The sequence below is a fragment of the Triticum dicoccoides genome, chromosome 3B (assembly GCF_002162155.2).
Source record: "Triticum dicoccoides isolate Atlit2015 ecotype Zavitan chromosome 3B, WEW_v2.0, whole genome shotgun sequence".
Taxonomy (NCBI): Eukaryota; Viridiplantae; Streptophyta; class Magnoliopsida; order Poales; family Poaceae; genus Triticum; species Triticum dicoccoides.
Genome location: NC_041385.1, coordinates 754,268,111 through 754,290,207, shown reverse-complemented (window position 1 = coordinate 754,290,207; position 22,097 = coordinate 754,268,111). Strand labels below are relative to the sequence as shown.

General features: G+C 45.3%; 2 protein-coding genes across 2 annotated transcripts; one reads left to right on the top strand and one right to left on the bottom strand.

Annotated features, from left to right (window-relative positions):
* Nucleotides 1–14,760: 14,760 nt before the first annotated feature.
* Nucleotides 14,761–16,161, top strand: LOC119279912. The gene is made up of 2 exons (XM_037560976.1): nucleotides 14,761–14,910; nucleotides 15,181–16,161. The coding sequence occupies exons 1-2, from the start codon at nucleotides 14,761–14,763 to the stop codon at nucleotides 16,159–16,161; spliced, it is 1,131 nt and encodes a 376-aa protein (XP_037416873.1).
* Nucleotides 16,162–17,644: 1,483 nt separating this feature from the next.
* On the bottom strand, nucleotides 17,645–19,124 carry LOC119278279. The gene has a single exon (XM_037559641.1). The coding sequence runs from the start codon at nucleotides 18,981–18,983 to the stop codon at nucleotides 18,000–18,002; it is 984 nt and encodes a 327-aa protein (XP_037415538.1). The 5' UTR covers nucleotides 18,984–19,124; the 3' UTR covers nucleotides 17,645–17,999.
* Nucleotides 19,125–22,097: the final 2,973 nt, after the last annotated feature.

The following is a 22,097-nucleotide window of genomic DNA, read 5'->3' as shown; positions in this document are numbered from 1 at the left end:
GCTCGTGGGTTCGTAAATTAAATATCTGATTGTGCAGAACATCCGCTGCGTGAACACTGAGATGATTTCGTCACATGAATTAATTTTGTATTAGTGAAAATTTAAAAGTTACTCCCTTCTTCACAAATATAAAATATTTTGAATATTTCAATATAAACTTTACAAGGACTGAAATGAGTGAATAAACACACTAAAATGTGTTAGTATACAATTGAATCAGAAAATAGTTAAAACATCTTATATTTGTGAATGAAGGGAGTATAACTTTTGACAAAGCGTCATAATATTGATTTGTTTTTACTTTTGATCTTTCACGACAAGCTCCATTAAAACTAGACATCATATTGCCAAAAAAAAACTAGACCTCATATGAATACACTCAAACTCTATTATAGTGTGCACGCTCATCCATTTGCTTTTTATATGTTCACACACGTGAGGATGCCAACCGCTCCCTCGCGGGTCGCTCGCGCGAGCGGCCCGGCGGCTCCAAAACCTGACAAAAGAGCCCCCAAACCGTGGTCTCTCCTGGCCAATGTTGTCGCCGGCATGGACGATGGCGGCCGCGCCTGGCCGTCGAAGACGGCGAGGAGGTGTGGTGGTGCTGGTTGGGAGGCGCGGGGAAGGAGTTGTGGTGCACGACGGAGGCCCCGACGGAGCTATGGAAGTCCTGGAGCAGGCCGACGCTGCACAATAGAGGGGCCTGGATGAGATCTGGTGGCGGTGCGGCAGGGGGGGGAGGTGGATGGTGGAACGAGGCGGTGGTCTCGCGGCGTGCAGGAGGTAGAAGACGGTGTGCTCTCGGCCATGCGGGTGTTGGTGGACCACGACTTCATGGGTACGATGATGAGGTGTTGTGGCGGCACTAGTGTGAACCAATTTGGACAAGGTTGTGCCAATCCTGTGGCAGGGATGGAGTTGCGCGACTATACCGACGAAAGTCTTGCCAGTCTCCGACCTGTGCAGTTGGCGATGGTGCTCGTGGGTGTCGTTTTCCTCCTTGGAGGCGTCATCGAGTGTGTCGGCATCTTCCTCGCTTTCACTTGGGGTTGGTAGTTGTCTCTGGAAGAAAGCGTTGGTTCAGAGTCGGATTGGTCCGATGGCGGCGTCTTCGTTCCTCCGTTGGGAGCATCATATTAGGACACACTACCTGAGGTTCTATGTGGTGCTACTCCGGTGCTCGTCATTGTCCAAGAATGAGCTTATGGAGCACAATGTACGTCGTCGCCGGTGAGTCCTAGACGATGCTTTCCTTGGACCGACCAAGTCATGTCATCTACTTGCCACCTTCTTTTAGGCATCAAGGGTTGATATATGGTGTGTTGACGAGGGATGTTCAGTTGGAGTTGGAGTCGTCTTCGAAGGTGACCGGCGTTGGTCGTGACGTGGTGTTGTTGCTTAGTTTTGGATAGGCGCTTCTGCTTTGTATTTGTGTTGTCTGTGGTGTCTGTCTTCGGACTAGCTTGGGTGTGGAGTTATACTACACTTGTAGTTCAAAACAAGTTGTAGCTCTCTTGTACTTGAAATTTTGACTTTTATAAAAATATGATATGTCTAAGCGTACTTTCAAAAAAAATCTCCACACACACCCTTGTCCGCCCTGACATATATTCCTAGCTTGAATACATCGAGGGCAATACCCAAACAAAAACAATCTTTACAACTAGATGTTCGTCTTCTCCACTGCTTCTCTACACATGTTGGAACTATCAATTTCTGCCTTCAAAAACACATCGCTTCATGTGGTGCTTCATTCTAGGCCGCGTGCTTGTTCAAGAATGAGCCGGCGACTCATAGACAGTGGCTTGGTTAAGGGAACAGAACACATTGGAGCCGTAGTGAAAGTGAGTCTTAATAGGGCGATTGTCACTGCTTATGGACCCGAATCTGGGTGATCTATCCATGACCAGGATGCAGCAACAATTTTTTCCAAATACCCCATTCCTATCATAGAAGACCGGTACATTAACTTTTTGTGTGCTAGCAATATCTCTACGTGTGATTCGTTAAAATATGATCTTTTTCCTATAAAATTCATTAACTATTTATATTCCTTTTCTTATTTAGTATTTGGGTTGGTAAGTTAAACTAGATAGCTATATGAGTGAAACAAAACAGCTTATAAATTTGTAGTAAAAAGAAAAAAATCTCATTTCCAATGTACAAGAAAAAAGTGGAAGTAACATAGGAAGTGTAAACTCTTTATCCCAAGGTTGATATTTTTTAATTAGTCATCATATCTTGAAGGCGCCAAGAATAAAGGATTCACGATATGGAATTCCTTACTAGAATAGTCCTAGTTATTATTATAACTTAATAATCCATAAGAATAATCCACCAAAAGTTAGTGAAGGGTTAGGAACACTAAAGTACATAAAGGATTAGTAATGGAAAATCTAAAACATTAGAGATTTTTGCCCATAAAAGGAATCATAATAAGGACTTGCAGTTTGTCGAAATTATCAAGTAGTACTTTCTTGATGACCTCACCTGCACCACATGGCCTCTGCACATCAGGAAAGTGATAGAACTGTTCATAGCTTTCTCCTTTTTGAGGGGGAGAACTATTCATAGCTGGTGGGCCGTAATGAGGATAGGCAAAACTCTCCCCCATTGTGGCAGAAATTGATCGTTCCAGATGATACGTTTCCAACGTATCTATAATTTTTGATTGTTTCATGCTATTATATTATCTGTTTTGGATGTTTAATGGGCTTTACTATGCATTTTTATATTATTTTTGGGACTAACCTATTAACCGGAGGCCTAGTCCAAATTGTTGTTTTTGCCTATTTCAGTGTTTCGCAGAAAAGGAATATCAAACGGAGTCCAAACGGAATGAAACCTTCGGGAGAGTTATTTTTGAAACAAACGCAATCCAGAAGACTTGGAGTGGACATCAGGAAAGCAACAAGGGGGCCACGAGGGTCCAGGGCGCACCCCCACCCTCGTGGGCCCCTCATGGGTCCCCTGACCAACTTCTTTCGCCTATATATACTCATATACCCCGAAAACATTCAGGTGCACCAGGAGTTCCGCTACCGCAAGCCTCTGTAGCCACCAAAAATCAATTGGGACCCTGTTCCGGCACCCTGCCGGAGGGGGGGGGGGGTCCATCACCGGTGGCCATTTTCATCATCTCGGCGCTCTCCATGACGAGGAGGGAGTAGTTCACCCTCGGGGCTGAGGGTATGTACCAGTAGCTATGTGTTTGATCTCTCTCTCTCTCTCGTGTTCTTGATTTGGCACGATCTTGATGTATCGCGAGCTTTGCTATTATAGTTGGATCTTATGATGTTTCTCCCCCTCTACTCTCTTGTAATTGATTGAGTTTTCCCTTTGAAGTTATCATATCAGATTGAGTCTTTAAGGATTTGAGAACACTTGATGTATGTCTTGCATTTGCTTATCTATGATGACAATGGGATATTCACGTGATCTACTTGATATGTATGTTTTGGTGATCAACTTGCGGGTTCAGTGACCTTGTGAACTTATGCATAGGGGTTGGAACACGTTTTCGTCTTGACTCTTCGGTAGAAACTTTGGGGTACTCTTTGAAGTTCTTTGTGTTGGTTGAATAGATGAATCTGAGATTGTGTGATGCATATCGTATAATTATGCCCAGGGATACTTGAGGTGACAATGGAGTATCTAGGTGACATTAGGGTTTTGGTTGATTTCTGTCTTAAGGTGTTATTCTAGTACGAACTTTATGATAGATCGAACGGAAAGAATAGCTTCGTGTTATTTTACTACAGACTCTTGAATAGATCGATCGGAAAGGATAACTTTAGGATGGTTTCATACCCTACAATAATCTCTTCGTTTATTCTCCGCTATTAGTGACTTTGGAGTGACTCTTTGTTGTATGTTGAGGGATAGTTATATGATCCAATTTTTTTATTATTGTTGAAGAACTTGCACTAGTGAAAGTATGATACCTAGGCCTTGTTTCCTAGCATTGAAATACCATTTACGCTCACTTTTATCTCTTGCTACCTTGCTGTTTTTATATTTTCAGATTACAAAAACCTATATCTACCATCCATATTGCACTTGTATCACCATCTCTTCGCCGAACTAGTGCACCTATACAATTTACCATTGTATTGGGTGTGTTGGGGACACAAGAGACTCTTTGTTATTTGGTTGCAGGGTTGTTTGAGAGAGACCATATTCATCATACGCCTCCCACGGATTGATAAACCTTAGGTCATCCACTTGAGGGAAATTTGCTACTGTCCTACAAACCTCTGCACTTGGAGGCCCAACAACGTCTACAAGAAGAAGGTTGCGTAGTAGACATCAACATTTTTTCTGGCACCATTGCCGGGAGGTGAGTGCTTGAAGGTATATCTTTAGATCTTGCAATCGAATCTTTTAGTTTCTTGTTTTATCACTAGTTTAGTCTATAAAAGAAAACTAAAAATGTAATTGAGGGTGCCTCATACGCTTCATCTTTTTAATATCTTTCGTGAGAATGATGGAAATGAAAATTGTGCTCAAGTGTTAGAAGAAGAAGTCTATAAAATGTTTGACACTAAATCTTTGGATGATGAGCATGATTGCAATGTTGTTAGTATGAATTCTTTGAATACCCATGATGCTAATGATATGCAAAGCCATAAGCTTGGGGATGCTATGTTTGATGAATATGATATTTTTTGTCCCCCAAGTTTTGATGAGCAAATTTATTATGATGAAAGCATGCCTCCTATTTATGAAGATTATTGTGATGATATGTATGCCATAAAGCATAAACATAACCATGAAACTTGTCATCATGATTTTAATTTTAAATTGGATTATGCTTCACATGATAGTTATTTTGTTGATTTTTCTCCCATTACTATTCATGAGAAGAATTTTGCTTATGTGGAGAGTAATAAAATTTCTATGCTTGTAGATCATGAAAAGAATGATTTATGTGATGGTTATATTGTTGAATACATTCATGATGCTACTAAAAATTATTATGAGGGAGGAACATATGCTTGTAGGAATTGCAATAATATCAAGCTTCCTCTCTATGTGTTGAAAATCTTGAAGCTTTGCTTGTTTTGCCTTCCTATGCTAGTTGATTATTGTTCCCATAAGTTGTTTGCTCACAAAGTCCCTATGCATAGGAAGTGGGTTAGACTTAAATGTGCTAGTCATATTCTTCATGATGCTCCCTTTATGTTTCAATTCTTATCTTTTATGTGAGCATCATTTAAATCATCATGCCTAGCTAGGGGCGTTAAACGATAGCGCTTGTTGGGATGCAACCCAATTTTATTTTTGTTCCTTTGCTTTTGCTCCTGTTTAGTAATAAATAATTCATCTAGACTCTGGTAGATGTGGTTTTATGTTTTAATTAGTGTTTGTGCCAAATAGAACCTTTGGGAAGATTTGGATGAAGTCTTTCTGATCTTGCTATAAAAAACAGAAACTTTTGCGCTCACGAAATTAGTTGCCATTTTTTACTGGAGAGTGCTTTTAGGTTGATTGTTCTTTAAGATGATTAATAGACAAATTATGAAGGTCCACCAATTTATTTCAGAATTTTTGGTGTTACAGAAGTATTCGAATGATACATATTACTACAGACTGTTCTGTTTTTGACAGATTCTGCTCTCTATGTGTTGTTTGCTTATTTTGATGAATCTATGAGTAGTATCGGAGGGTATGAACCACATAGAAGTTGGAATACAGTAGATATTACACCAATATTAATTTACAATTATTTCACAACAGTACCAAAGTGGTGGTTTTATTTTCTTTTACTAACGGGGCTCATGAGATTTTCTATCGAGTTTTGTGTTGTGAAGTTTTCAAGTTTTGGGTAAATATTCGATGGACTATGGAATAAGGAGTGGCAAGAGCCTAAGATTGGGATTACCAAGGCACTCAAAGGTAATATTCAAGGACAACCAAGAGTCTAAGCTTGGGGATGCCCTGGATTGCATCCCCTCTTTCGTCTTCATTCATTGGTAACTTTATTTGGAACTATATTTTTATTCACCACATGATATGTGTTTTACTTGGAGCGTCATTTTCTTTTGTTAGTATTTTCTTGATGTTATTTATAATAATGTTTTGCATCTATATTTTCAATAAAAATATCCAGGATAGCCTTTACCATGCTTATTTTGCAAGAATACATGTTGTTGTTTCAAAATAGAAAGTTTACCGCTGTTGCAAAAATTCCCTAGAAAAGTCAGAGAATGATATAATGTTGAATTTTTTTTGCATATTGAGCTCTGATAAATCTTCTACAGTGTAGTATTTTTCTCATTATTTTTGGAGTTAGGGAAGTATGATTAATCTTGCATTCTTTACAGACTATACTGTTTTGGCAGATTGCTGTTATGTTTGCATTGTTTGCATATGTTTGCTTGTTTAATGATTGTATTTGAGGATAGGAGTATTAAATATGCACATACACTTAGTATGCAATGTTGAATAATAATTTTTGTGATTTGTTACAGTAGAAAATGATAAGGTTTTTGCATTGGTTTATACTAACTTATCTCACGAGTTCTTGTTGAGTTTGGTGTGGATGAAGCTTTCGAGATTTAGGAAACCGAGATATAAAAGGAATTAAGGAGACACAAAAGCTCAAGATTGGGGATGCCCAAGGCACCCCAAGATAATATTTTAAGAAGTCTCAAGCATCCAAGCTTGGGGATGCCCCGGTAGGCATCCCACCTTTCTACTTCAACAATTATCGGTTAGTATCGGTTGAACCCAAGTTTTTGCTTCTTCACATGATGTGTGCTATCCTTGAAATGTCATTTTGTTTTGTTTTGCTTGCTATTTGAATAAAATACCAAGATTTGAAATTCTTAAATGTAAGAGAGTCTTCACATAGTTGCATAATTATTCAACTACTCATTGATCTTCACTTATATCTTTCAGAGTAGTTTGTCATTTGCTCCAGTGCTTCACTTATATCCTTTTTAGAGCACGATGGTGGTTATATTTTATAGAAATTGTTGATCTCTCATGCTTCACTTATATTATTTCGAGAGTCTTTTAGAACAGCATGGTAATTTTCTTTGGTTATAAAATTGGTCCTAATATGATGGGCATCCAATTTGGGTATAATAAAAACTATCATATAAAGTGCATTGAATACTATGATAAATTTGATACTTGATAATTGTTTTGAGATATAAAGGTGGTAATGTTAGAGTCATGCTAGTTGGGTAATTATGACATTGAGAAATACTTGTGTTAAAGTTGGCAAGTCCCGTAGCATGCACGTATGGTGAACGTTGTGTGACAAATTTGAAGGATGGGGTGTTCTTTAATTGCCTTCCTTATGAGTGGAGGTCGGGATCGTGCGATGGTTAACTCCTACCAACCCTTCCCCTAGGAGCATGCGTAGTAATACTTTGCTTCGAGGGCTAATAAACTTTTGCAATAAGTATATGAGTTCTTTATGACTAATGTGAGTCCATGGATTATACGCATTCTTACCCTTCCACAATTTGCTAGCCTCTACGGTACCGTGCATTGCCCTTTCTCACCTTGAGAGTTGGTGCAAACTTTACCGGTGCATCCAAACCCCGTGATACGATACGCTCTATCACACATAAACCTCCTTATATCTTCCTCAAAACAGCCACCATACCTACCTATTATGGCAGTTCCATAGCTATTCCGAGATATATTGCCATGCAACTTTCCACCATTCCGTTTATCATGACACGCTCCATCATTGTCATATTGCTTTTGCATGATCATGTAGTTGACATCGTATTTGTGGAAAAGCCACCTTTATAATTCTTTCATACATGTCGTTCTTGATTCATTGCATATCCCGGTACACCGCCGGAGGCATTCACATAGAGTCATATTTTGTTCTAAGCAATGAGTTGTAAATTTTTGAGTTGTAAATAAATAAAAGTGTGATGATCTTCATTATTAAAGCATTGTCCCAAGTGAGGAAAGGATGATGGAGAATATGATTCCCCCATAAGTCGGGATAAGACTACAGACTTTATGAAAAATAAAAGAAGCCAAAGAAGCCCAAATAAAAGAAAAGATGCCAAAGAATGCCCACCAAAAGAAAAAAGAAAAAAGAAAAAAATGAGAGAAAAAGAGAGAAGGGACAATGTTACTATCCTTTTTTCACACTTGTGCTTCAAAGTAGCACCATGATCTTCATGATAGAGAGTCTCCTATGTTGTCACTTTCATATACTACTGGGAATTTTTCATTATAGAACTTGTCTTGTATATTCCAATGATGGGCTTCCTCAAAATGCCCTAGGTCTTCGTGAGCTAGCAAGTTGGATGCACACCCACTTAGTTTCTTTTTGATGAGCTTTCATACATTTATAACTCTAGTGCATCCATTGCATGGCAATCCCTACTCCTCGTATTGACATCAATTGATGGGCATCTCCATAGCCCGTTGATTAGCCACGTCAATATGAGACTTTCTCCCTTTTTGTTCTCTCACATAATCCCTATCATCATACTCTACTCCATCCATAGTGCTATGTACATGGCTTATGCTAATGTATTGTGTGAGGGTTGAAAAGGCTGAAGCACGTTAAAAATTATGAACCAATTGCTTGGCTGAAATCGGGGTTGTGCATGATGGGAGAATTTTGTGTGACGAAAATGAAGCATGACCAAACTTTATGATTTTGTAGGGATAAGCTTTCTTTGGCTATGTTATTTTGATAAGACATGATTACTTTGTTAGTATACTTGAAGTATTATTATTTTTATGTCAATATTAAACTTTTATCTAGAATCTTTTGGATCTGAACATTAATGCCACAATAAAGAAAATTATATTGAGAATTATGCTAGGTAGCATTCCACATCAAAAATTCTGTTTTTATCATTTACCTACTCGAGGATGAGCAGGAATTAAGCTTGGGGATGCTTGATACGTCTCCAACGTATCTATAATTTTTTATTGTTCCATGCTATTATATTATCTGTTTTGGATGTTTAATGGGCTTTACTATGCATTTTTATATTATTTTTGGGACTAACCTATTAACCAGAGGCCTAGTCCAAATTGTTGTTTTTGCCTATTTCAGTGTTTCGTAGAAAAGGAATATCAAATAGAGTCCAAACGGAATGAAACCTTCGGGAGAGTTATTTTTGGAACAAACGCAATCCAGGAGACTTGGAGTGGACGTCAGGGAAGCAACGAGGTGGCCACGAGGGTCCAGGGCGCGCCCTACCCCCTGGTCGCTCCCCCACCCTCATGGGCCCCTCGTGGCTCCCCTGACCGACTTCTTTCGCTTATATATACTCATATACCCCGAAAACATCAAGGAGCACCGGGAGTTTCGCCGCCGCAAGCCTATGTAGCCACCAAAAACCAATCAAGACCCTGTTCCGACACCCTGCCGGAGAGGGGATCCATCACCGGTGGCCATCTTCATCATCCCAGCGCTCTCCATCACGAGAAGGGAGTAGTTCACCCTCGGGGCTGAGGATATGTACCAGTAGCTATGTGTTTGATCTCTCTCTCTCTCTCGTGTTCTTGATTTGGCACGATCTTGATGTATTGCGAGCTTTGCTGTTATATTTGGATCTTATGATGTTTCTCCCCCTCTAATTTCTTGTAATGGTTTGAGTTTTCCCTTTGAAGTTATCTTATTGGATTGAGTCTTTAAGGATTTGAGAACACTTGATGTATGTCTTGCATGTGCTTATCTGTGGTGACAATGGGATATTCACGTGATCTACTTGCTATGTATGTTTTGCTGATCAACTTGCGGGTTCAGTGACCTTGTGAACTTATGCATAGGGGTTGGCACATGTTTTCGTCTTGACTCTTCGGTAGAAACTTTGAGGCACTCTTTGAAGTTCTTTGTGTTGGTTGAATAGATGAATCTGAGATTGTGTGATGCATATCGTATAATCATGCCGACAGATACTTGAGGTGACAATGGAGTATCTAGGTGACATTAGGGTTTTGATTGATTTGTGTCTTAAGGTGTTATTCTAGTACAAACTCTATGATAGATCGGACGGAAAGAATAGCTTCATGTTATTTTACTACGGACTCTTGAATAGATCGATCAGAAAGGATAACTTTGAGGTGGTTTCGTACCCTATAATAATCTGTTTGTTTGCTCTGCGCTATTAGTGACTTTGGAGTGACTCTTTGTTGCATATTGAGGGATAGTTATATGATCTAGTTATGTTATTATTGTTGAGAGAACTTGCACTAGTGAAAGTATGAACCTTAGGCCTTGTTTCCTAACATTGCAATACCGTTTACGCTCACTTTTTATCCCTTGCTACCTTGCTGTTTTTATATTTTAAGATTACAAAAAACCCATATCTACCATCCATATTGCACTTGTATCATCATCTCTTCGCCGAACTAGTGCACCTATACAATTTATCATTGTATTAGGTGTGTTGAAGACACAAGAGACTCTTTGTTATGTGGTTGCAGGGTTGTTTGAGAGAGACCATCTTCATCCTACGTCTCCCACGGATTGATAAACCTTAGGTCATCCACTTGAGAAAAATTTGCTACTCTCCTACAAACATCTGCACTTGGAGGCCCAACAACGTCTACAAGAAGAAGGTTGCATAGTAGACATCAACCTCTTTTCTGGCGCCGTTACCAGGGAGGTGAGTGTTTGAAGGTATATCTTTAAATCTTGGAATCGAATCTTTTAGTTTCTTGTTTTATCACTAGTTTAGTATATCCGAACATTTTGTCAAATTCCAAACTCGAACAAATATTTAAAATAACGTGATTTTTTTACAAGTGAATAATTCTCAAATTTGACAAGAAAAATAAAAAACTCGAACATTTTATGAATATGTGAACAAGTTTTGATAAAGGGAACAATTTTTGAATATGTGAACAATTTTTGCTAAAGGGAACATTTTTTCGAACTCTGAACAAAATATGAAAACGTGAATAGTTTTGAAATTCATGAACAAATTTTGAAACGAAACCATTTTTTCAAACTTGAAAAAAAAATTGAAAACGAGAATACTTATTAAGTTTTCAAACATTTTTTGAAAACATGATTTTTTTACATATTTAAAACTGTGAAATGTTCTTAAAACGAAAAAGAATAGGAGATAATAAGCAGAAAAAGGAATAAGATAAAAAAAGGGTAAGAAAACCTGAACAAGCAGTAAAGAAATTTGTGATTATTCTTTCAAAACAGGAACAATTTTTAAAATCATAAACAAAATTTGAATTTTTTGATTTTTTTTGAAATGGAGAACATTTTTTGAAAATCCCAAACAAATTTGGACACAAACAATTTTTTAATACGTGAACAAAATTATGAAAACAATTTTTTATGTAAATTTATGAACATTTTTCTGAAAAAGGTATATATTTTTTTAATTCCCGATCATTATATGAAACGTCCTGACAAAATTGAATAAAAACATTCCGAACATTTTTTAAAAAGGGAACATTTTTTAAAGCCCAGAACATTTTGTTTAAAATGCGAACATTTTTTGAATATATGATTTTTTTTGGAAACACAAACATTTGTTTTAAATAATCACGTTTTTAAAAGTGAGAATAATTATTTAAAGTTTAGGAACAATTTTTGAAATATGAACTTTTTTGAAAAAGAAAAAAACTGAAAAATAAAAAATAAACAAAAATAAGAAACAGAGAAAAAACAGAAAACAGAAAAATAAACAGACAAACGTAAAAAAGAAAAACCAAAAATCAAAAAGAAAGAAAAAACTGGTTTAGGGAACCTTCTAGAAGCTTCCCAAGTCTGAAAAAACCGGCTGGCAAACTCTAGAAGATTCCCAAAACCAGAAACGCGGATGGGCCAGTTCATAGTTCGATCAGCAGCTCTTATGAGAAGCCTCGACAGCTTGACGTAGAGAGCGTCAAATAACAAAATCACTAATTAAGGAGTACTCTTTGCGCAGATCACTCCAAATTCTCTGGGTTGCGACAAGTGGCGCGCTGCATGTGCGCCACTTGTCGCAACCTGGTAGTTTTCCTTTTTTTCGTAGATCCGTTTATTCAAAACATTTTATCTCTTAAACAGTGCGTCCAAATCTCGAACCGCTTTCGCCATTGGATTCCTCGCGTTGAGATCTTTAAAACTAGATTCAATGTTGATAGGTTTTGACGAACTTTTTTTCACGAAAAAAACCGGACAAGAAAACCAGACGAAAAAACCGAACCGAGAGCACGGGTTTTTTCCCTTTCTGAAAGAGGCAAGCCCATGCCTCCGACGAAATCACAATCGTACCTCTCCCGAAAGCCAAACCGTGACTCTCGCGAAAGAAAAAAACAAAAAAGTGTTTTTTCGTTTCCGAGGAGGCACGGCCGTGACTCTCGCGAAAGAAAAAAAAAACAAAAAATGTGTTTTTTTTGTTTCCGAGGAGTCACGGCCATGACTCTCGCGAAAGCAGAACCGTGACCCGCGAATAAAAATAGAAAACACGTTTTTTTTTTGTTTCCGAGAGGCACGGCCGTGACTCTCGCGAAAGCACAACCGTGCCTCTCGCGGAAGCAAAACCGTGACTCTCTCGGAAGGAAAAAAATAAAAACCATATTTTTTCGTGTCCAAGAGGCACGACTGTGATTCTCGCGAAAGCAAAACCGTGGCTCTCACGAAAGAAAAAGAAAATGCTTTTTTTTGCGAAAAAAAAGAATTTTTGTGGTCAAAAACTTGGGAAGACGGGTGGAAAACCAAAACGTCGAAAAACCCTCAGAAAAAACCCGTTTAAAAAGCCGAAAACGCGTGTGAAAAGATAAAAAAAAATTAAAGGGAGCGCCCAGAGCGCGACAAGTGGCGAATGGCTGAGAGCGTCAAGTAACGCTAATCGTTGCGAAGCTCCCGAAGAAGCGCTCGTCAATTAGTTGCTCTCGTCAAATAGGATATTCCGCCCCAGCCCAACAGAAAATAGTGAAGGTTGAGAGTAAAACTGGGCCTTTAAAGACGAAGATTGCGTGTTGTTGCTTAACCTGGCCCGCAATGGGTTGCCCAACAAAATTCTTGTAGCTCTGAGAGCCTCTCATAAAACAACGGAAAGATTGATAGAAAATAAATAGACTCCACTTTTGCCACTTCAGTTCCTCGTGATTTAGTTGAACATCTTTAGAATTTAAAATATTCTTTCACCATTATCACAGAACAAATGAAAGTTAAACACAATTACTGCATTGCGTACATTCTGTTGTACTGTATCCAAGGTCAATAAAAGTTAATTGGTCATGCATTTTAAGTTTCCGAAAGGGTCTTGGACTTCATAAATTCAGGGAGCGCTCAGCGCCAGGTGACCGGCCGTGCCACCCCGGTCGCCGTCCGATCAGGTTATTGTCGCCAACCTTCTCCCTCCCATCTTCCACCTCTTATACATGCCGCAAATGCAACACCTCGCCATGGCTTTCGTGCGACACCGGGAGCTCGTTGCCCACGCGTCTCCTGCCCCACAGTCATGTGGCCTTGGCACCCTCGCTCCCAACTCTGTTGCCCCCTCGCACAGTCTCGGGCAACCTTGTCCACACACATTTTTCATGTCGTCGTGGCGGCGTCCTTGTTCTTGAGCAACCCTGCCCAGAACGGGCTTGTCCTCACACATTTTTCATGACGTCGTGGCGTCGTCCTTGTCCTTGCGCAACCCCACCCCACCATGGGTTCGTAGCACCGCCATTCCTCGGCTCGTCGAGCTCCGCTGGCATCTATTAGTTGCCATTCCGCAACATTGGTGTTGACGCTTGCATTTTTACTGTCGTCGTTGCAACACCACTGGATGTTGGTTCTTGCGTCGACCACGCCCGGTTGCAGCATTCGGGCCCCTTCATCACAGTTACACCCAATGGCTGGTCACAGCTCCCAGCACGCGCTGTTGTGGGTTCCAGCATCCCACGCCGCCGCCGGGTCGCAACTTTGGCTCATGTCGGTCGCAGCATGCCGCACTACTGGTTCCAGCATCCCACGCTTTCAGTCGCAGCTTCGGCAACACAACCGCGCTCTGGTTACAGTATCACACGTCGTCGATCGCACCACACCGTGTTGTTGGTTCTAGCATACCCCACTACCATCATAGTTCCCGTGTTAGGCTCTCATCAATGGCGACGTTGCTTTCACCTACCCCGTGCTTTGCTCGCAACCTCGCCCGCAATGGCATCACGGCCTGCAAGCGTCGTTTGCGCCCCCACCTAGCACCGCTCCCCGTTTTGCCACAGCCATGCCCCTGTCCTCTAGGAGCGGGCGGCTATGAAGCGCTTGTCACCGTGCTCTGCTATGGGGGAAGAAAAGGGAAGCTATGTGGAAAGAGGCGACGAGAGAGAGATTGATTCGTGAGCAGTTGGGAAGACAACGGGTGGCCACAAATGCACCTCTTGGAGAAGAAGATAAGGCAGAAGGGCATGATGGTGTCAGGTCGCAAGAGATCGGGGCGGCTCGTCTAATTGGCCGATAGCTTTTTTTGCGAGGAAATCGCTCTACTTTTTCCAGTGATGAGTGATTAAGTAAGGTCTAATTCAATCTGTGTTATGACCTACCTTTTTTGATTGAAGTAAACGAAAGGAAAAAATTGTTGGAAGCATTTTCTTTTCTATGGGATAAAAAACAATGAATTATTTCCCTTAAAAGTTCATCTTATCTGTTCTTTTTATGAAAGTACTCTCTCCTTTTGCCGTGTACTCCGTATTTAGGAATTGAGGAAGTATAATTCATGTATTTCACGTGGCACTATATTTCCCACAAAAACTGCGCGGGTATATAGCCAAACCCCACTTCTCCATCGGTCCATCCGACCTCTCCTCCCCTCCTCCCCCACGATGGCCGCCGCCGCCACCTTGATTCCGCCCACCCTTCTCGAGTGCGACGGCTACGACGGCGCTGTCCTCATCGACCTGCGGTGCTACATCGCCGACCGTCCCAACGCCACCACCGCCAGGGGCGCCACGAGCACCGGCCTGCCGATCCAGGTTACCCACGAAATTCCCCCTCTCTTCCTTCATATATACAGCCCTTAGCGCACCGTTTAGACTTTGGATTTTGTTTAGATTAAAGTTCGCCATAGCTGCAACTTCGCGTACTTCGTTTGTGTTCAACGACGAGACAAAGGCGTCACAGAATCCCATCTTGATCAATAAAGCTTTCATCTTATATTCGCAATAAATTTTTTTATTACATTTTTTATTTTTTATTTTCAAAATAATTTTTATCAAATTATTTTTTATTTTTTTATTTGTTTTTACCTGTGCCTCCCCTGCCCCGGCCTCGACTACAACCGCCGCCATGAGCCCAGGGTCGTCGCCACCGAAGCCGACCTCGTGCTCCTTCGCGTCCACAACAACATCAGCGCCCTGTACCGTTCCTGCGACTCCGAGGGGTGGATCACCGTGCCCATGTCCATGTCAGTGGACGAGCTCGTCCCGCTACCCGTCGAAGTGTCGGAAGAAGACAGGCCGTACCACGAGACGGCCAAGACGATCACGATGGGCGGCGAGCGCGGCACGGTCGCCTGGGTAGACCTCTGGCGTGGCATCCTCGTCTACGACGTGCTCGTGGAGCCGCCAGTGATAGTGCACGACATCCCGCTGCCGGTGCCGGCGAGGGGAAACTGGGACTGTCTCCTCAACTTAGCCGAGCCCAACTATATCCGGGACGTCTCCATCAGTCGGCACAAGGATACCATCAAGTACATCGAGATGGAGATCTGGTCACCGACGAAGGTGTACAGCAAGGCCCCTGATTCCTATCTGGAATGGGTGCGGTGGAAGCGGAGCGTCACCAAGGTCATCCCTGGTGGCTGGAAGGCCAAAACATGGAGCATGGCGATATCACCGGCGACGGATGGTGATGGTTCATTTGCAGAGTGGCAGCCTGACTGTCAACTTTCAGTCAAAGATGTCACCATGGACGCGGGCAGTGTCCCAGGTCATTGCGACCTGCTGTCTAAGCTGAGCAGCAGCGGCAGCCACACCACGCCAACGTTGCAAAAACTTCAGATGGCGTTCCCCACCATAAGCATAGACGACGACGATATTGTCTACTTGGCTTCTAGCACCAAACATGGGATCATGGAAAAGATGGAGTTCATGATTGCTATCGATGTGAGGAACAAAACCCTGCGAGGAGTAGCCCAACTTGATGTAAAGAAGCGCTTCGTTTTCTTTCCCAACTTCTACACCAGTGAGATCTGCAGATATCTGAGCAAGAATGCAGGTAATTAATTAACTTCTGTGTACTGCTGCTGCTACTCGCTTGCTGGATATTTTTGTGACCGACTATCGTATGAATATTCAGTTCTGTATCAGCTGTTTCAACAAATCCTGGCAATCATCCAATAGAAATAAGTTGCTGAATTTGTCTTGTGCTTGTGCACACAACCATTCTTGTATGATTGTGCACAGTTAACCTTTGTGGAAATTAATTAATAGATGACTCACAAGTCCACATCTCTCAGTTTCCTTCAATGTTGGTGGTGAAGTTCTTACAAGTTGAGAGAAACTATACATTTGCATTTAGGACATATGCTTGTAATGCTAGCTAGACGATAAACAGCCAAGAAAGAGTGTTCACCCTGTTCCTGGCAAGGCCAGCAGAAACATATGTTTGCTCTACACGTGTTCGGTTCTATTTCGTATATGCAGATGCTATTTACCTTCTCTTCATTGCTTTATTTATAATGCGGGGCGAAAGCCTTTTTCGGTAATTTACCTTCTCTCTGTCAGATTGCATGAATTGTTTTATCTCTGCTATATTAGTCATGCTTTATCTAGTATTTCTGTTAATAAAATCATTCGGTAAATTGCTCATTTTTCCGACAGCAAGAAACTGTGGTCAACCTGTTCCTGGCAAGGCCAGCAGAGAAAGTATTTGAGTTGTGTTTAAGAAGAAATTAAGAAATTTCAGCAAAGCCAACCTGGACAAGTGATTATATTCTAGCTGCAGGTTTCCGCGCATCTGATTTTTGTGCTAATAACTGACAACAGGGTACTTTTCTCGTCGATGGAAAAGAGAAATCAGTTACTGCTCTTGACCATTTTCTTACTAGCATGAGCTATATGTACTCTTTGATGCAGGGGCACCAGAACAGCTCAAACGAACTGAAAAGGAAGCTGCCAGGCCAACTGAAAAAAAAACTGTTAAGCTGACTGGCAAAAAGGAGGGTAAACAAACCAGGGTGCATGGGGTCGCAGAACAAGGGCGCTTGTGAACGGGTAATGAAAACCTTGGAGCAGCTATATGAGCGATCAATTGGAGCTGCCGGAGGCGACTTCGTGAGCAGATGAAGGATACAGATAATGGCGATCAAGGAGCTTGTTGGATTGATCTATGACAGTGATTATCTGGAATTCTGGATTGATTTGTGTGGAACTTGTGTAGGCTCCATTTGATTTTGTTTCTGTGACCAATGTTTTTCCATGGTTTTGGTTCGGTTCAGTATTTTCTTGCGTCGCTCTCTAAAGACCAACCCAAATTCTTTAGCTGATCTCTTGAACAATTTGCTTTAACTGCCCGAGTCCAGGTATCAAGCTTTGGAAACAAATCATTCCAAGCCCCTGTTTGGGAGCATTGTAAAATTTTGCTGACTCGAGAAGCACAGTGAATACAGAGCATTGAACACAAATACTAACGATTTTAAGTGAATGATGGCCTTCCTCGAAAAACCTGACAGTGAGAACTGCACTGAACACAAACTGCAATTTTCAGTAACCGCATTGCATATTTCTCAAGATTCTATGATTATGCCATGATCATTCAACTTATTTCATACAACACAGTCATTATATAGTCATATAGATCATGAGAATTTTTTAGGATGAGCAACACGACTTTTGAAGTTTGGATTGCAACTCTGACAAGCGGTTCCATGAGGAGGGAGATATTAATGCCTTATTGAGCTGAAACTAAAATCTGCTCACCAATGGCGGACCTAGAAATTTTACTGAAACCTGAGCAAAGCTAGAGTGCCTAATATGCCATTTTCACTATCTACATAGCCACAAATTTGCACCCGAGCTCCTTCCAGGCGATTCAGAGCAGATTGCTATTCATCATAGATTCTTCAGGCGATCCCACCCTTAATCAATTTCAGAGAATTTAGCGGGGTACCTCCTAGCTTCATGACCTTCATCGTCAGTGGAATGGCAAGCTCATGACGCTGCTGCTCCATGCACCGGTGGTAGAACACCGTGGCGGCCACCGTGGAGTAGAGCTGCACGCCGGCGGACGGCAGAAGGAACCCGTACATCCAGCCGAGCAAAAGCACGCACCCGCCCTGCCCGCAGTCCAGAGCAAACGCGTACACCGGGTAGGTGGCCAGGGGCAGCACGACGCTCACCACGACCACCTGCACGGCGGCCTCCTTCCAGCTCGCGGCCGCGGTCATGAGCCGCCACGCGCGCTGGAGATGAGCGGCCGCGCTCGCGCCGCCACCACCGTCGCCGGCTTCCTCTGTCGCCGCCGTCGCCGACGCGGCGACCGCGACCGGGAAGACCGCGGCGAGGCAGAGGCGGAAGAGGAGCGTGGCGAGGAAGACGAACAGCAGGACGCCCTGCACGAACGACTCCACGCCGCCGGTGTCGGAGTGGCTCCAGCTGTACCTGTACCAAGAGTCCAGATAATACGCCGGGACGGCCGTGCACGCGAGCTCCGCGACGGCGACCAGCGCGGCGCCGGCGAAGAGGGCACGGGGCCGGGGGGTGCCGCGCACGAGCTCGGCGAGCGAGCGCGGCCGGTCGCCGCAGAGCGTGGCACAGCCGGCGAGCGCGACGGCGGCCTGCGTGGCGAGCTTGCTGGCGAGGTAGGCTAGGTGGAGGACGAGCAGCGCCGCTGGGTGCAGCCAGATCGTGGGGCCCGACAGGGCGTACTCGTGGGCGAAGTGGACGGCGACGGCGAGGAAGACGAAAGTGTGGGCGAGCACGAGCGCGAAGACCGGCGCGAAGAGCCTGGCGTTCCGGGTGGGGAGGATCAAAGAGTCCGCGACGAAGCCGGCGCACGGAGAGAGGGGCGCACCTCCACCTCCCGGGCCTGCCGGTGCGGCGACCATGGTGGGACGAACTGGTCTGGCTAGGGGGTTTGGTCGCAGAGAGAGTGCGCTTGTAGTAATGTATCTTGTCGATGGTCGAGAGGCGGGTGGTCACCGGAGAAGAAGTTTCTCATGAGACGACTTGGGATGGAAATCTGGAGTCTTCCGTTGGTCAGTCAACTGAGTGGGTGGAAGAAATTATGTTGCGGTATGCCGTGCTGTTTGGGTTTCTTCGCGAGCGGAGCGGTCGAGGCATCCGCTCATAATTTTCTTCTCCTTCCTTGTTCTTTTCCGCGGCATGAGGTTATTCGGGTGGATGATCATCATCCGTGCCTCTCGTTTCCTTTTGTCTCCGTTTGGATGTGTTAGTAGGGAGGGAGAGATTTAGTGGAATAGTTGATATATTGCTACAATGATTTATTTGGAGTACAAGACAAGCCAGAACAAATCCTAGTCTATCTCGTCTTTCCTAATAAACATTATACTCAACATCCCCCCGCAGTCACAACGGTAGCGACGCAGACGGTGAGACTCGAGAAGAATCCGAAGGCAAGCCGACGAACACCCCCCACAGTCGTAACGGTCGACGCATCGCGGAGTCGTGGCTGGAGTGGCAACCGACGAGGTTGCTCAAGCAAGGCGACAACCCTTTGTGCCGTTTGTCGAGGTAGCCGAGAGTGTGGGTGGTGGAGCCGTGGTCGAGGTAGCTGTGCGAAGAATGCCGTGGTCGATGTCGAGTCAGGGTGGCCGGTGTCGAGGAAGTCGCCGTGGAGCCGCGAGCGCAAGGGGGCGCCGAGTTAGCATTGGCGCAGTGGTGTCGAAGTAGGGGTGCGCCAGGAAGATGATGTTGTTGACGACGCGTCGCGGCGGGTTTGCCAAGCCCGGGGACACATCGTGGACGAAGGCACACACCGGTGTTGCCAGCACCGGGAATGCGTAGACGGACGAAGACGAAGTTGACGAAGCGCCGCGCCAGGCTTGCCAGGCCCAGGGACACGTCGTGGACGAAGGCACGCGGCGGTGTTGCCAGCACCAGGCATGCATAGACTGGGACCTGCACAAGCTGTACACCATGTCGAAGAAGTCGGAGAGGCCAGCAGAGAAGGATTCGACGACGGTTGCGGCGCCAATCGGCGCGGGGCCAATGTCGCCCGCGGTTGTCGGAGTAGATGAAGCGGTCGGGGTAGATGACGGCGACACTGGCGACGGGCTGGTGCTGGATGAAGACGAATGGGGTGGACGGGCGGCGGCGGCTACGGGGGTAGCGGCGATGGCGGCCGAAGAAGAGCGGCGACGGCAGCCTGACGGCGGCGGCGGCGGTTAGGTTATGAGCGCGGCGGCGATGCTCGAAGTAGGTGAAGAAACCTGGCAGCGTGACGAAGACCGGTGCGGACGGTGGCGTTCCCGCGCCAAAGGAGGTGGTGCGGCGCATGCCACAGGAAGTCGACACGCGGGGACGGCGGTGGACCGCGGGCCGCGGCGCTACGGCCCGAAGGGGCGATGCAGCGGCGGCGGGCAGGTCGGGCGACGACGGAAGACCTCGGGACGGTCCCAGGGACCGCGAGCCGCGGTGCTACAGGCGGCGTAGCGGCGGAGCGCGGGGTGGTGCAACCGCGTGGACGGCCTCGAGACGGCGGCGTGGACCGCGTGCCACGCTCGCTACGGCCGGACGGGGCAACGCAGCGGCGGCGCGAGGGTCGGTGCAGCCACGGGGACGGCCTGGAGCGGACGGCCTCGGGGCGGCGATAGACCGCGGGCCGCGGCACTACGGCCCGAAGGGGCAACGCAGCGGTGACGCGGGGCGGTGCAGCCGGGAGAAGAACCACGGGGCGACGGCGCTGCGGCCCGACGGGGCGACGCAGCAGCAGCCCGTTGCTCGATCGGCGGAGGGGCGCGCTGAACTCGGAGACGATCTTCACGGGACCTGCGGAGGCGCGCGTAACTGACGGGCCAGGTCGGTCGCGCGGCGTAGATGAGGCGGATCACGGCGGCGAGCGGGTGATCAAGCTGATCGCGCGCGAGGTCGGGGACGCCGCTCGATGAAGACGTGGTGGCGGCAGAGTCCGAGATGAAGCCGGTGGCGGCGGGCGGCAGGGCGGCTATGATTGGCCGCCGCATGGCGCGAGGCCGCCTGGTCGGGGTGATGCAGGATTCCCAGTCAGAGCAGGGCGGTGACGGCCGGCGTAGATCGACGGGCGAGTCGTCGCGCGAACGGCGGCGGTGAAGGGCCGCCGCATGACGCGAGCCCACCGGGTCGGGGCGACCGGCGGACCGATGTGTGGACGACGCGCGAGGCCGCCGCATCGGGGCGACCAACGGGCAGACGCGCGGGCGACGCACGAGGCCGCCGAGTCGGTGAAGAAGCTGGCAAATCACGCCGGTGTTGGAGTAGAGGCGCACGAGGTCAACGGCGGCGGTGGGCGACGCAAACCGGATCATATAGACCGGAAAACCAAAAAGTAGACGCCGATCAAAGCGACTGGCGAGAGAGAGAAAACCCTAATCAAAGGATCGGGAAAAAAGACTCTCTAGGGCAGCCGATCAACACGGCCGGCGGACGAACCCTAGGTACGGGCGGCGCGGCCCCCGATGGCGGTCATGGAGGCCGACCGCCCCGGGGGCGGCGCGCAGGTGCGGAAGCGGCGGCGGCTAGGGTTTAGGACCGACTTGCGATAGATACCATGTTAGTAGGGAGAAAGAGATTTGGTGGAATAGTTGATATATTGCTTGAGCCTCGTAGGCATATATATAGGAGTACAATGATTTACTTGGAGTACAAGACAAGTCAGAACAAATCCTAATCTATCTCGTCTTTCCTAATAAACATTATACTCAACAGGATGGAACCTTGAGCAATTCTGTTGCACGCTGGAGGTCTGAGGTTGAGAGTTTTTAAGGGCTTATATACACAAAGTTTATTGCCAATTCGTATCATAGGCACAAGGGGAAAACGTGTGCAAATAAACACACATAACACTTCGTACGAGAGAGAGGATCTTGGTCGGCACCAAATATCCTAGCCGTCACCCGACGTCTCTCCCTCTTGCCAGCGGGGAGGTCCTATTGGGGTGGGGAGAGGGGGCTGCCGAGGAGGTGTCAACGGGTTGTTGTGGGACAACAAAGGAGATGTATGCT

What these genes read in the sequence shown, in the direction of transcription:
- LOC119279912 (XM_037560976.1), top strand. Translation starts at nt 14,761, where the DNA reads ATGGCCGCCGCCGCCACCTTGATTCCGCCCACCCTTCTCGAGTGCGAC. An exon ending in GCACCGGCCTGCCGATCCAG is followed by an intron (nt 14,911 to 15,180) that starts GTTACCCACGAA and finishes TTTATTTGTTTT; the next exon opens with TACCTGTGCCTCCCCTGCCC.
- LOC119278279 (XM_037559641.1), bottom strand. Translation starts at nt 18,983, where the DNA reads ATGGTCGCCGCACCGGCAGGCCCGGGAGGTGGAGGTGCGCCCCTCTCT.